Below are 13,521 nucleotides of genomic sequence, written 5' to 3'. Positions count from 1 at the left end.
CATGTCTATTCAGGAGGCCAGTTCAAAATGCAGATTCCTGGGCACCACCGTAGATCCTGGGAGTGGACCCCCAGGAATGTGCATTCTGTGGGCTCTCTCTCTTCTGCACTGCCAGGCATGAGGCCCCCAGTTGTAGATGGACGGGATATTTTTCTCCTTCCTGCTGGCTTTTCTCTGCCAGATGTGGGGTGGGCAGGGCTGATGGCAGGTCTGTGGGTGGAGCTTGGCCAGAGGCTTCCTGTGTGCACCTTGAGCCCCTGAGGGCAGGGACTGGGTCTTAACTCGACTGCATGCCCGGGGCCTGGCACTCACTAGGTGCTTCTTAATCGCCCCACAAGTCGGGTAAAGTGCCATTGCTCAGCAATAGAAAGACAGCCTGGGGAGGACAGGAAGAATCAAGAGCCTTTGTCCTCTCCCGAATGGAGTGGTGGTAGGTGTGAACGGGCAGGAGGGCAGCGAGAGGAGCATGATGGTTTTGTTTGTGCCAGCTCATGAATACCTACCCTGTAGGGGACCCAATTCTAGACACAGGGCATGGCAGATGGCCCAGGTGCCCTCCCCGAGAGCCTGACCAGTGTCACTGCTGAGAAGCACAGTAACACATATCACGGGGGCAGCGTGTGTTAGTGCCACATGGGAGGAAACGATAAAAGGCTTTGGAGTTCAGGGCGAGGGCAAGGTTAATTTTGGTTTGAAAAATATGGACCACAAGTTTCCATGTTTTGGTGTTAAGCTTCTGGCAGCTCTTCTGTGGCTCCTAGTCTGGTTTACTTAAGGGTTCACGCGGCGTGGGCATCCGTACGTACAGCAGGAAGCATGGGTGGGTGCACCGGTGGTCCTTGACTTCCCTTTGCAAGCAATGTGCAAGCAGGCATCCCACCTCACTGCTGCCATCGGGCCGTGTGGGAGGACGATGGAGGCAGAGAGGCTGCCTGGAGGTTCCTCTTGTCCCGTGTTCTGTTTCTGGCTGAAATTCCCAACAGCACAGGGCAGGCGCCTTGCTGCCGTCTGCGTCCTAAGCAGGGTCAAGGTAAGATGGGCCTTGTCCTCACTCCTCTGAGATTTATGGCTTTCTAGGCGGTGCTGGCTCCAAAGTAAACATAGTCTGAGAGGTGGAGACCGAGCAGGGCACAGTCCTAATTGCCACACCCCTTGCTGGGTGTTGGGTGAGGCTTGCCCCCATCTGTAAAACGGGGTGCCTGGCATTGTGCGTGGTATAAGGGTGTGTTTCCAGTGAGCTTATCCTAGCGAGACATGGGAGCCGATCGTGCAGCGAGGGGTGGGATGGGTTGTTGGCAAGGCAGTTGGGAGCTAGGTTCATGATCAGTCCACCCTGCCCCCCGCCCGGCCCCAGGGGCTTCCCATCCTCCAGAGCGTGTTTCCCCACCTGCCAGCATGTCTCCCCACTGCTGCCCAAAGGCAGGTTGAAGAATGAGGGCCTCTGTCCACCTTCTCTGTCGTTGCTCATTGACCCCAGGGCCTGCACACAAGATGCCATCCATAAGCATCTGAACTGGCTATTCAGCTTCCATCTGTCCTCTTTCACATCCCTCTGTCCTGCCACCACAATGACCCCTTCTAAGAGTTCCTCGGGCACCTTTGCATTGCTCTTGGGATAAAATCCACACTCTGCCCCTTGTCCAGCACTCCTCCACTTCTGGTCCCCCATGGGACTCTCTGCTCTGGCCATACTGAGTCCCCTTGAGGTCCCCCAGTGCCCCCCTGAGGCCTCCTGGGCCCAGCCCATCTCCCCCAGCAGGGCCAGATGAGGAGGGGGTAGGCCAAGCTCTGCGGGCCGCATCCCGGGGCCTTCTGAAGCTTCACATTTCCTGTAGGCCCCTTGCACACGCCCAGCGGTGTTCATCCTGTGTGGCTGGGATGATGTGTGTTCCTATGTCCCACCCACACCGGGAGCTCCTGGAAGCCCGGGTCTGTGCCTCACTGATCTGGAGCTTGAGTCGAGCATGTTGTATAGCTTGGGGATGGCCAAACTCCAGTCCATCCAAAGGTGAAATCCGGCCCCCCATCCATTCTTGTAAGCATAAAGTTTTATTGGAACATTGCCGCATCCATCCATGCACGTGTTTTCTGTGGCTGCTTTTGATAACACCTGCAGAGTTGAGGAGTTGTGACAGAAACTGATGACCTGAAAAGCCAAAAATACGGAGCTGTGTTCTGGCCCAGGGTGGTGCACAGCAAGGTTTTTAGATGAGCAGTAAGAACTGTATTTATGGAGCGTGCCAGGAACGGCTAAGCTCCAGCCACATCATCACACATAAACCTCATGATGGCCCACAAGCTTTAGCGGCCGCTGCAGGTTCCCCTCCTTTGTTCCAGATGAGAAAGCTGAGGATTCATTCATACCTCGTGCAGCTTGCCCTGTCAGTAAGGAGGCGGACCTGGCATTGAAATGTGTCTGTCTGCCTGCAGGGCCTCAGCCTTGAAGAGGAAGGAAATAAGGGAGGGGGGCTCACAGAGACTAAGGGGGTGCAGGGGAGAGGTGAAATGGGATTCGGGGAGAAGGGGTGACAGTGGAAGGGCAGAGGGGGGCCCCGCCTCCAGCAGTCCACATGGGAAATCGGACATCCGTGCTGTAAGCGGGGAATGTTCGTACTCAGGGAACGGAGTGAGAACCTTGGAGCCTTGATGTTCTTTCCACCTGTGACTTTGTGTTTCTTTGTGTAATTTAATGGGCTGGCTTTCGGTTGCTCTAGATGCCTGAGAGATGCACTGGGGACTGCGGTCTGAGCACGGTGGGGAGGAACCGGTTGTGTCTTCGATTCCACATTCCCCCAGCCCACTCTGCCACCACCGCCTCTGATGTTTGGTGCTCGTTGGGGGTCAAGGCGACCCCATGGAAATAAGCCAACCTGCTCACTGGGCCTCAGGCGCCGTGCACGGAGTACTTCACGGGCATTATTGCATCTGATTCCGTATCAGCCCCGTCGGGGTGCCTGTCATAGAAAGGGAGGGATCCCCGGTGGAGGGACGTGCACTTGCTTCACGTCCGCCAGCTAACAGCGAGTTGGCAGGCCTGGGAACTGGAGCCTATCAGCCCACATCCCCAGTCACTGCTCCCGGTCACTGGGCCAGATTAGCAGTGGCTGCTCTCGAGCCCCTGGGGGACCAGCCGTCAGGCCTGGCCTGTGACTGCCTAAATGTGGCCCCTCAGCTGTTCGCAGGGCTGGGTCAGGCCTTTAAATAGCGTCCCGGTTCAGTCGAGGTCAGGTCTGCAGGGGGGCGGGGTGGCTTCGGGCAGCTGCCCAGGGATGAGGAATAAGGATTCTCAGGCCTCCTGGCTGAGCCCGTGGCTTGCTGTAGGAGCTTGGGCACAACTTCGTGCGGATCTGGTTTCTCGCTTCTGAGCTAGTGGGGTGTACAAGGCAAGCTGAGGTATTTCTGTGGCCTTGTATACGGTGGAGGTTGAGGTGGAGGCCAGAAGATGGAGCTGTATTTGAATAGTAGTTAGAATCATCATGTTCCATGCTGTATTTCACTCCTGGGCACCCTTATTCATCCCTGCCTGTTGGAAGTCACTGAGTCCGTCAGGACCCATGTCACATGCCCTCTAACTGCTCCCCCCCCATGGCATGATTCAGCCAACAGGTGTTATTGAACACATCTCTGAGGCCCACAAGAGCAGAAATGGAACAGCCCTACCCTGAGGAATTTATGGTCTGGGGGAGAAGGGCAGGTCATGTTCCCTCACGGTGTGTCCCGGGCACTCTGGGAGCCCAAGTACCTGGCTCAGCAGGAAGGACAGAGTGAATTTGCAAGCCTTTCTCAGAGGGGGCAACTGAGGCTGGGTTTTGCAGGCTGATTAGGAGTTGGTTGTGGGGCTGAAGGGACAGCCTGTGCTGCAGGAGCTGAGGGCCTGGCAGTGAGGTGATAGTGGGGAGAGCTGGTGGGTGGGCCTCCTGGAACTCAGGGTGTGAACAGTGGGGGCAGTGGCCAGAGAGGGAGGGCCAAGGCTTCTTATGCTTGAAACCCACCTGTGTTCTCTGGCTCACCTCATTATTGCTGGTCGGGGCCTCTCTCCCCCATGAGCCCGTTGAGGATGGGTTGCAGGCAGCCAAGGGCAGTGGAGAGAACACAAATCTGGAGCTCTCGGGCCAGAATTCAAGTCCCAGCTTCGCCCCTCGCCAGCTTTGTGACTTTGGGCTCATTTCTTAATTTACCCAAGTAAGCCTCTTCATCTGTAGGAAGGGACTGTCCCTGCCTCCCTCTTGGGGCTGTTGGGACGAGTGAGGGAGGTAGGGGCAGGGCCAGCCGCACAGTGGACAGGGTCTCTGAGAGAGAGAGGGCACCTAGGTAATCCTGAGTCTTAAACCCTTCACAGCCACCAGCCTTTGATCAGAACCGTGACCACTGACCAGAAGGCACGTGGTTTCCCCTCTACCGAGAATCTTTGATGCAGGGAAAATGAACATGCAGTGGGTGGGGGGGGGGGGGCAAGCCTTTGAAAACTGCCACCAGGAAAAGTAGGCACATCCCCACATGTATGTGTTTGCACACTGTGAAGGCATTTGGGGACATTCAGTCCCCCCAACATACTGAATGGTGCTGGAAGGGCTCTGGGGAGAGGAGAGACCAAGAAGCCCCATAACTGGGGTGGGGAGGGGAGGAGAAATGGGGTGAATGAGCTGAACCCCACCTGGTGCAGGTGTAAGTGTCCAGCGGCCCCTCATGCATGAAGGGGCTCTGCGAGGAAATGGCCACCACGTTCCACACCTGGCACATGCCTAACACTCAGGGTGTGTGGTATGTAGTTGCGGGGTTCCCATTTTTTTGTGACTTAAGTCTCAGAGACTCCCCCTTTCCAGGAAGCTGCTGAGAACCGTTGCTCATCCAAGAGTACGTACGTAAAATGTTCTGGGTATGGAACGAAAGCTGATCTCAATAGCTCCTTTCTCCCAGGACCCTGATCACAAAATACGTGTTGAATCTGGAGGACTAGAATCAGCTCTCGAGCCTGGGACCGTTTCTCAGCCCCACCTCTTCCTGCTTAAGGAAACGGGGCTCGGCAAGGTCCCGTGTCTGTCGGCAGTGGCCGTTTGTCTGCCAAGATGAGGTTATAAATGCCAAGCGCCTTCCTACCACGGGCGGCATGAAGTAGACACCGAGGAAGTGTCCGCTGGAGGAGACACTGAATTCAGACATCTTCCTGATGCGTCGATTTTCTCTTTCAGTAGATGAACGCCTGTCTGGCCTGGCGTAGTGGGAGAGGTGAAGGTGCTGAGAGGTGGGGCCCTGCCCCCCCACCGCCACCCCCCAGTGCAGCGGCCTCACCCCTGCAGCGTGTGTTTGGGGCCTCGAGGCCTTGTCGTGAACCAGGTGCCTTCAGCTGATGGTTCTCGCGTGTGTCTTTGCGGAGCAGGAGCTGAGGGAAGACAACATCATCTTAATCGAGACCAAGGCCATGCTGGAGGAGCAGCTGACCGCGGCCCGGGCCCGGAGCGATAAGGTTCACGAGCTGGAGAAAGAGAACCTGCAGCTGAAGTCCAAGCTCCACGACCTGGAACTGGTACCGCCGGCTTCTGTCACCACATCCCACACAGATTGGGGCGCTTTCAGGTGGCCCGGGGGGCCGTGGAGGGGGCAGCAGTTGACTGCTCATGCCTTCCTGTAAAGATGGATGTACGGGTGTGTGTGTTGCAAGAAGGGTCTCGGCTGGCCTTCGCGGTGTGTGGGCTGAGCTGTGATTCGTGAGCCTCTTCAGGGCGAGTTGGGCCCGCTCAAGGGCCACAAAGCCGCCCGTCCTCACGGTACTTGCTTTAAAGCCCTGCTTTGTCTAGACAGCATTCAGTTAGAGACCTCAGGGCTCTGTTCGTCACCTAGGTCACCAGGGCAGGGTATCTTTTAGTGGCTGTAACTCTCACAGCTGGCTGTGGGGTTGCAGACATTTCCTTGCGGCTGTGGGGTTTGTTTTTTTTTCTTTTTTGGCAGTGAGCAGGTGTATGGAGTCCCTTCGTCCTGGGGGAAGGAGGGCAGGTGCCTGGGGGTTGGGGCCTCACTCCTTCCCTCTTTCTGCACCAGGACCGGGACACAGACAAGAAGCGAATTGAGGAGCTGCTAGAGGAAAATATGGTGCTCGAGATAGCCCAGAAGCAGAGCATGAACGAGTCCGCCCACCTTGGCTGGGAACTGGAGCAGCTATCCAAGAACGCAGAGCTGTCCGATGGTGGGTAGTGCCCGGTCTCTCCTGCCAGCCTGGCTGCAGCTCCTTCCTCAGCCGGGGAGCTGAACACTCGGCTCAGAATCTTCCATGTCTGTCTGTCCTTCCTCCCCAAGTAAATAGGAGTTCTTCAAGTGCCATTTGGAACGGTTTCATTACAGTTCTCCCCAAGGAGAACATGAGGTGTCTGGCAGGCTCAGTGTCGGGACATGAGAAGCAAATTAAGTGTTGCCCCAGCTTTCTCATTTCCCATATGGACCATCCTAGGAGCTTCCCGATTACAGCATGCTGACCCCCAGAGGACATCTTAGGCCTATCTGTGGATGGTTGAAAGCTCTGGATGGCAGGTGACATCCCCAGTGGTCATTAATCTCCACTGTAGATGTACCCCGGGCATCATTTCCTCTGTTCATTTGCATAATTGGGCAAGATGGATGCAGTCTGTTTTCTGTCTCTCTGGGTGGGGATTGCTAAGTGGCAGCTCCTCGCTGGACCCGGGCCTCTTCCTCTCCCCACCGTGCTTGCGCGGCCGCCACTGCCCAGCACCCCAGACGAGGTGTTGGCCCGGGGAAGGTGGGTGCGGCCGGAGTCAGCCCTGCAGCAGGAAGCTCCAGCACTGGGCAAACAATAAGCCAGTTCCTTTGTTCAAAAATAGTACTCATGCACCTGATAGTGCGAGTTAATGTTTACTTAGAACTTTACAGAGCGTTGGTAGGGCATTCGGCTGGTTTAGGGGTGGCTTATTCGATTCTAATAAACATCCCTAAGCATCATGGAAAGGTTGCTGAGAGCAGCTGGGTATTTCTCGTCTTCGGGCTGCGAACCTAAAATCAGTTGAGTAAACTATTAATCTGTGTGAGAAGTTAGTTCCATCCGTGCTTTGGTGCCCCGGTGCTGTGGGGGGAGGGGGTCACACGGATCCCCTCCTCTGGGAGTTGAGGTCCACTGGGGAGGACCGCTGCCCCCTGGTGGAGCAGAGAAGTGGTGCGGGCTGCCTAGGACAGTCTCAGACCAAACACGAGTGTTCCGGTGAGAGACCAGGGAGGCTGATGGGGTCGGAAGCCTCACCGACTCAGACTAAGTATGTTTGTGAGCCCTTTCAGGTCAAGGATGACGGTTTATTCTTGGTGGTCCCAACTCCTAGTGCTTAGCTGGGGGCTAATGGGCGTTGGTTTGAATGGCGGCATAATGGGAACAAAGCCAGGATGTACTTGTGCGTGTGTGGTGTGGTGGCTTCTCGAGTCAGAGCTAGTTGGCTAGATGACCTCCTTTAAACCTCAGTTTCCTTACCTGCAAAATGGGGGTAATGAAGCCGCCTCACAGGATTGCCGTGAGTTTCCAGTGACAGGAGGCGCGAAGCCTTACACTGTACCTGGCCCACAGGCACTCCGTAAAGGGCACCTTTCCTCTTGTCAGATCAGAACCCATCCCCCCCACGCACATACGCATATGCACATGCACACACACGCACCCCTTTCCCACGCCTCCCGATGGCTGGGGCTGCTAATGAGCATAGCACTCGGTGACAAGCCATTGGTTTTGTTTTGTTGTGTTTTTCTGATAAACTGTTGGGTCCTCATCATGGTCTCTGAGGCACTGCCTTTCACTGAAGAGGAAATGAGGTTTGTAATCAGTTCCATTGTTTAACTCGTGGAACCTTCACATTGATGCTGTGAGCACAGAGCCTCAGTTTGGGACGATGACAAAGTCTGGAGGTGGATGGCGGGGACGGTTGTAGGACAGTGAGAATGTATTTAATGCCACAGAGCTGTACGCTGAGGATGATTAAAATGGTAAATTTTATGTTCTGTGTATTTGACCACAGTTTAGAAATGTGATTTTTCCCATCGATGCTGCAGGGGTTCTGTCTGAGTGGTCACAGGTTCTGAGTCACTGGGGCCTCTGGTCAGGCTTGTTGCATTTGTAGCGCGGTCGAAGCCGAGCCCTCCATGCATGTGTGTCGGCGCTGGGATGGTCAGCCCTGTGCACGCTCCATCCACCTCCTCTGCTGCATGCCTGTTGTTGCTTGGGCTCTACAGGACACCCTGGCTTGTTGGGTCTGTCCTGCTGTCCTCGCTGGATGAGGAGAACTTAAAGACGGATACAGATGCCTTCTGGTTCTTATGAACAGACAGAGGATTTGAACGCACACGTTTTGTGTCCAGCTTGATGTGCTTGCTAGGAAGGAAGTACCTCTGTGTACCTCCAGCCCCTGGCGTGATGATAAGAAGCAGGTCGGGGAGGCTGTGTTAGCAACCACAGTGTGGTAAGGCTCCCAGAGCTGAGCCGGTGGTACCACTCACGGGACAGATGAGGACGGGACAACCCTGATCTCTTCTTTCCTTTTTTTTTTTTTTCTTTTAAGATTTTATTTATTTATTTGAGAGAGAGAAAGCATAAGCAGGGGGAGGGGCAGAGAGAGAGGGAGAAGCAGACTCCACGCTGAGCAAGGAGCCCAACGAGGGGCTCGATCCCAGGACTCTGGCGTCATGACCTGAGCTGAAGGCAGACGCTTAACCGACTGAGCCACCCAGGCGCCCCGGCACCCCTCCACAATCCCTTCTTTCAAGGGCTTTCACATACATTCCTTTTTCCTTTCCAAACCCCCCCCCCCCCCCCCCGGGTTACCTAATGTCATTCACCTGCTTGTGGCGGGAGGGGGCCAAGAACTCCAGTTAGTAACTCTTGGGTCTGTGCCCCCTTCTTCATTTGTATTTGAGCTACTTCAAAGCAGAGTAGATAATCTTTTTTAGGTCTTTAACTCACATTTCCATCTCACTTAGAATTTTAAACCAATTTACACATACCATCTCGTTTTTTTCCAATACAGTTGTGGAATTACAAAGTCTCTGTCCGAAGGATGGCACGTACTGGGCATACGTACCCACACGGCCACCTTACCATTCATGGCAGACATAACTAGTCGATTACCGTGCCCCTCCTGCTGAGCCTCCCAGAGCTGGCACAGAAATGTTACCGATTTGCCATCTCTTTTGGTCTCTACAGCCCTTGACCTGACCAGTCAGGTTAACAGCTTGGTAAAAAACGGTTCCCATCCGTCAGTCTGTAACTTTTGCATTGCCTTCTTCACCATGGCCTGCTCTCTTCTTAAGCTCTGGGTTGCTCCCCTGATAGACCCAGCTGAGCCAGCAGAAGGACTGTAACTGCCTGAGGGACTCTCAGGTGCTGACCACGACAGCACCACATGAACTGGGGATGAGGCACCCAGCTGACCCCTGGGAGCCCCTCTCGGGCCCCTCAAATGTAGGGTATGGGGGCTGATGGCCTCATTTCAGGGCTGGGGGTAGAGAGTGGAAGCAGAGGCTCCTGGAACCTGGCCTCTGACCCGACTTTGTGCTTCAGCCTCCAGGAAGTCGTTTGTGTTTGAGCTGAACGAATGTGCCTCCAGCCGCATCCTGAAGCTAGAGAAGGAGAACCAGAGCCTCCAGAGCACCATCCAGGGGCTGCGGGATGCGTCGCTGGCCTTGGAGGAGAACAGCCTGAAGTGCGGGGAGCTGGAGAAGGAGAACCACCAGCTCAGCAAGAAGGTAACCCCAGCCAGGTGTGGGTGACCTTCCTCCACCAGCTCTTGTCTGTAATATACGGCCGGGCAGAGCATTTAGGTGTCAGCGAGCATGCGCTGGGAGAAATGCAGAATCCCGTGCAGCCGCAGTTAATTATAATAGAGGGACGGGAGAATCGTTGACGAGTTAAGAGGCGGTGAGGCTCCTCCCTGTACCACTGCTTTGAGGCTGTGACCCACGTGTGACTTGACCTCTGTGTGCTTTGTTGTCTTTATCTGTGAAACACCAGCCGCCGGACCCCACCTGAGGGAGAGGGCAGGAGCGCTCTTGCTTGCCGAGCACCACGCAGGACAGACCCTCGGGTGTCCGGCTGTCCGTCCCACCCCAGGTGCCACCGGCATCACGTACTGAGGCTGCGTTGGCGGGGGAGGAGCTCGGGCTGCAGGCCGGAGACTGGGTTCCCCTGGTCCTGGCTCTGTGGGCACTTCCTGTCGGGGTGAGGCTCAGGGCGGGGGGGACGGTCTCTCTAGTCCCCTCCGGGGGCCTCCCCGGCTCCGTCATTCACCGTCCTCGCGCCTCAGAAGCATTGTGTGCCCTGCAGCGTGGCAGGTGCCAGGTAGTTTGTTGTCTCCCAGAGGACAATGGAAAGCTCCCCCTCTCGAGTCCTGGCTCCTGAGCAGCAAGTGGGAGGCACCTAGACGGTTTGGGGTTTTAGATTCACAGGGGCCTAGCACAGGAAACGTCTTTATAAATGGCAGTCTGGCCTCAGCCAAGATAAAAAAAAAAAAAAAAAGTGACCTTTAGAGAGATGAGAACATTCAACTCCACAGGTCCTCACGATCTGCCATAGAAAGCGGCCGTGTAATCTCGCTGGCCCAGCTCCCAGCCGGCCTCAGAGGTGACCACTCACACTTTCCCCTGCCCTCGGGGTCCGCCCTGGCCCCTCCTCTGCAGACAGGACTGGCAGTGGGTGCTGCCTGCCCAGCATTACTCCTGAGCCCCCGTCTCTCAGCGCCCCCACCCCCCGCTTCCTCTCTGCATCAGTTCTCCAGGGGGACACCCGCCCTCCCTTGCCACAGCCCCCCCTGCCACAGGCATGGGGCACAGCATTCCTGGTCAAAGGGAGGTGCCGCTGTTCCCAGACCGGAGCCATCCTGTGTCTGGAGCCAGGAGCCCTGGGAAGAAGGTCCTCCCGCCTCTCTTCCTGGTCCTGCTCAGCCTGCCCAGGGCCTGGCTGGATCTGTTCTGACCCGGCGCGGGTGGTTATACTTTCTCCTCCACAGCCTGGCACACAATGCTGGAGGGATGAGCCCCTCAGCTCACCCTGAATTTCCTTTCCCCAGCCTTGGTCACCTCACTCTGCTCTTCTCTCTGCGGGGTGTGTCTCAGCCACCAGCTGCCGTTTCTTGGTCAGTAGGTGAACCACCAACCCAGCAGAAGCCCACAGGGGACACGGCTTTCACACTGACTTTCATAGAGCAAGGGTGGGCACAGCCTTGGGACAAGTCCTCACACCATAGCCACTCTAGGAGGTGTCGGCCAGGGAGGGACAGGGGCCAGCCGGGACACAGTGACCTGGAGGCCAGACTCCCTGGTGCCAGCCTGGCTCTCCCACCATCCCGAGTATAGCCCAGGCTGCAAGCTTGCTTAGGTTTGCAATGTCTGTGGGAACCATCGTTCCTCAAAGTTAATATCTTCCCTCTAAGTTATGGAACTTCTGTGGACCTTAGAGAAACTGCCTCCCACTCGTGACTGTAACTTTGTGTTGATATCATGAGAGTTCATGCCTTGAGCCAAGAGGTAAAGAATCCTTATGTTCAGAGGAAGGAGGGCAACCCTTTGGGGGTGCCTGCAGCCCCAGGGCTGAGAGGAAGGTCCCTGGCACCCACATACTCTGGGAGCCCACAGCCTGAGCCAGGTGCTTAAGGAAGGACAGAAAGCCCTCTCTGGGCTAGCAGGCTGGCAGCCGGCTCACAGCTGAGCCCCATGAGCTCCCCCAGGGTCGCTGCGGTCCCTCGGGGATGGGTAAGAATCGGGGCTCCAGTTCCGTGGCAGAAAGAACCAGAAAGGGAGAGAGATGACGGTGAGCATCCAGCAGTGATAGGTGGGATGTGGGGAAATCATGTCTTCAGACTGGAAGCCTTTCTCTGGGAGAGAAGGGACAGAGGGGTAAAAGATTAACAGTGAGGTCAGGGGGTGAGCTAGGAAGGCAGGGGGTGCACACCACAGGCCCCCCAACTGTGCACCAGAGCAGGGCTGGGGTGGCCCACTGGCGTGTGTCCTACCTCTGCTTTGTGCTTACTGTAAAGCCTTGGGCGAATCACTTAGCTCCTCTGGCCCAGAGTCGCCCTCCGTGCGATGATCAGTAATAACCACCAGCTCGCTCTCAGGGAGGTCAGTGACGCTGGCGCACCCGACGCCTGCCAGGTGTGTGAGGAGCGCTCCGTGCTGATGGAAGCTCATGAAGATGGACACTGCTGGCCCCATGTCAGAGAAACTTGTGGTCCTGTTGCTAGTGGCAAGGGACCAGACTCTGAACTTTTGTCCCTCTGACACCAGTCACTGCCCTTTTCCCAACTGCTGTCCACAGTGATAAGGAGTTCAGTGTTGGCAGGAAGGGACAGTAGCCCCCTTGAAGCCCTCGCGCTGCAAACAGCAACATGGGCATTGCCTCACCCTGCTGAGTCAGCATCTGCACCCACCACACTCTCTGGGCATCGGGCACAATAAAGTGTGAGAAGCCCTGAGCTAGGTAGTTCATGTTTAGGAAGCCTGGGTGCTGGTGGGGCCCAGCAGGAGAGCTTGGTGCTCGGGAGGGGTTTGGGTGGTCGACCAGGCAAGATGGAACATGGTCTGGCCTGCGGCAGGCAAATGGGCAGGTGGGGGGGTGGGGGCACAGGTAGACAGGACAGGACGTGGTGACGAACTTACTTGGAGGGTGCAAGAGGAAGGAGAGATGCATCAGAAGACCGCTCCGAGCAGCTGGGTGAACAGGACCATCACCAACCAAGGTGGCAGTCGTGGAGGAGAGGGTAGGGAGGTGGGTGAGTGGGAGGTCCCCTCAGGGCATCCAACGGTGGTGGCTGGTGGCCCCTGGAGCGTGTGGTCCGACCCTTGTGTGGGTGGACAAGGCCTGAGACGGAAGCGAGGGACCTGGAGGAGGTTGAGAACATGGCAGTGAGGATGAGGAGGGCTTGGTGCCCAGGACCTTCCCCTCCTCCCTGAGCTGGAAGTGCAAGGTGTGGGCTAAGGACTGAGGTCACTATGGAACGCCATCCAGATATTTTTTCCTCGAGAAGAGACCTAGTAAAGTATTCTGTGAAGCTGACAGGTTTTTGGTTGATCTTAAAATGCAGTTCACCTTGTGAAGCTGACTTTGCACGGGCTGGGTCTCTGGGCTCTACAGATCGAGAAGTTACAGACTCAGCTGGAGAGAGAGAAGCAGAGCAACCAGGATCTGGAGACCCTCAGTGAGGAGCTGATCAAAGAGAAGGAACAGCTGCAGAGTGACATGGAGAACCTGAAGGCTGACAGAGCCAGGCAGGTAGGTGCCTCCAGAATGAACGAATGCTCCCGCCTGCAAGAGGGAGCGTCCAGGATTATGGCCATTTCCTGGTACTGGATGAATGATACGTGAGTTACTGCTTGCCCAGCTTAGCTGCACCTCAAACCAGCAGTTCTCAACCGACCGTGGAGGAACGGGGTCAGATTTAGCCTCCCAGGGGACATCGGTAGGCCTCGTTTTGATTGTTGTAATTTGGAAGAGGAGGAGAGAGAAGGTGCTCATGGCATGTGGGTAGAGGTCAGAACTGCTACCAGATG

General features: G+C 56.1%; 1 protein-coding gene across 1 annotated transcript in view; it reads left to right on the top strand.

Moving 5' to 3' along the window:
- Positions 1-13,521, top strand: part of CCDC88C (coiled-coil domain containing 88C) — a 123,622-nt gene that overhangs the window by 71,118 nt on the left and 38,983 nt on the right. Inside the window, exons 11-14 of the mRNA XM_032405794.1 lie at positions 5,378-5,524; positions 6,037-6,181; positions 9,539-9,723; positions 13,106-13,243. Of these exons, the coding sequence (XP_032261685.1) occupies positions 5,378-5,524; positions 6,037-6,181; positions 9,539-9,723; positions 13,106-13,243 (615 nt within the window). The remainder of the gene's footprint in view (positions 1-5,377; positions 5,525-6,036; positions 6,182-9,538; positions 9,724-13,105; positions 13,244-13,521) is intronic.

This window comes from Phoca vitulina, unplaced genomic scaffold (genome assembly GCF_004348235.1).
Source record: "Phoca vitulina isolate PV1807 unplaced genomic scaffold, GSC_HSeal_1.0 scaffold7, whole genome shotgun sequence".
NCBI classification, from domain to species: domain Eukaryota; kingdom Metazoa; phylum Chordata; class Mammalia; order Carnivora; family Phocidae; genus Phoca; species Phoca vitulina.
The sequence above is the reverse complement of the archived record's forward strand: the minus strand, read 5'-3'. Positions and strand labels throughout refer to the sequence as shown.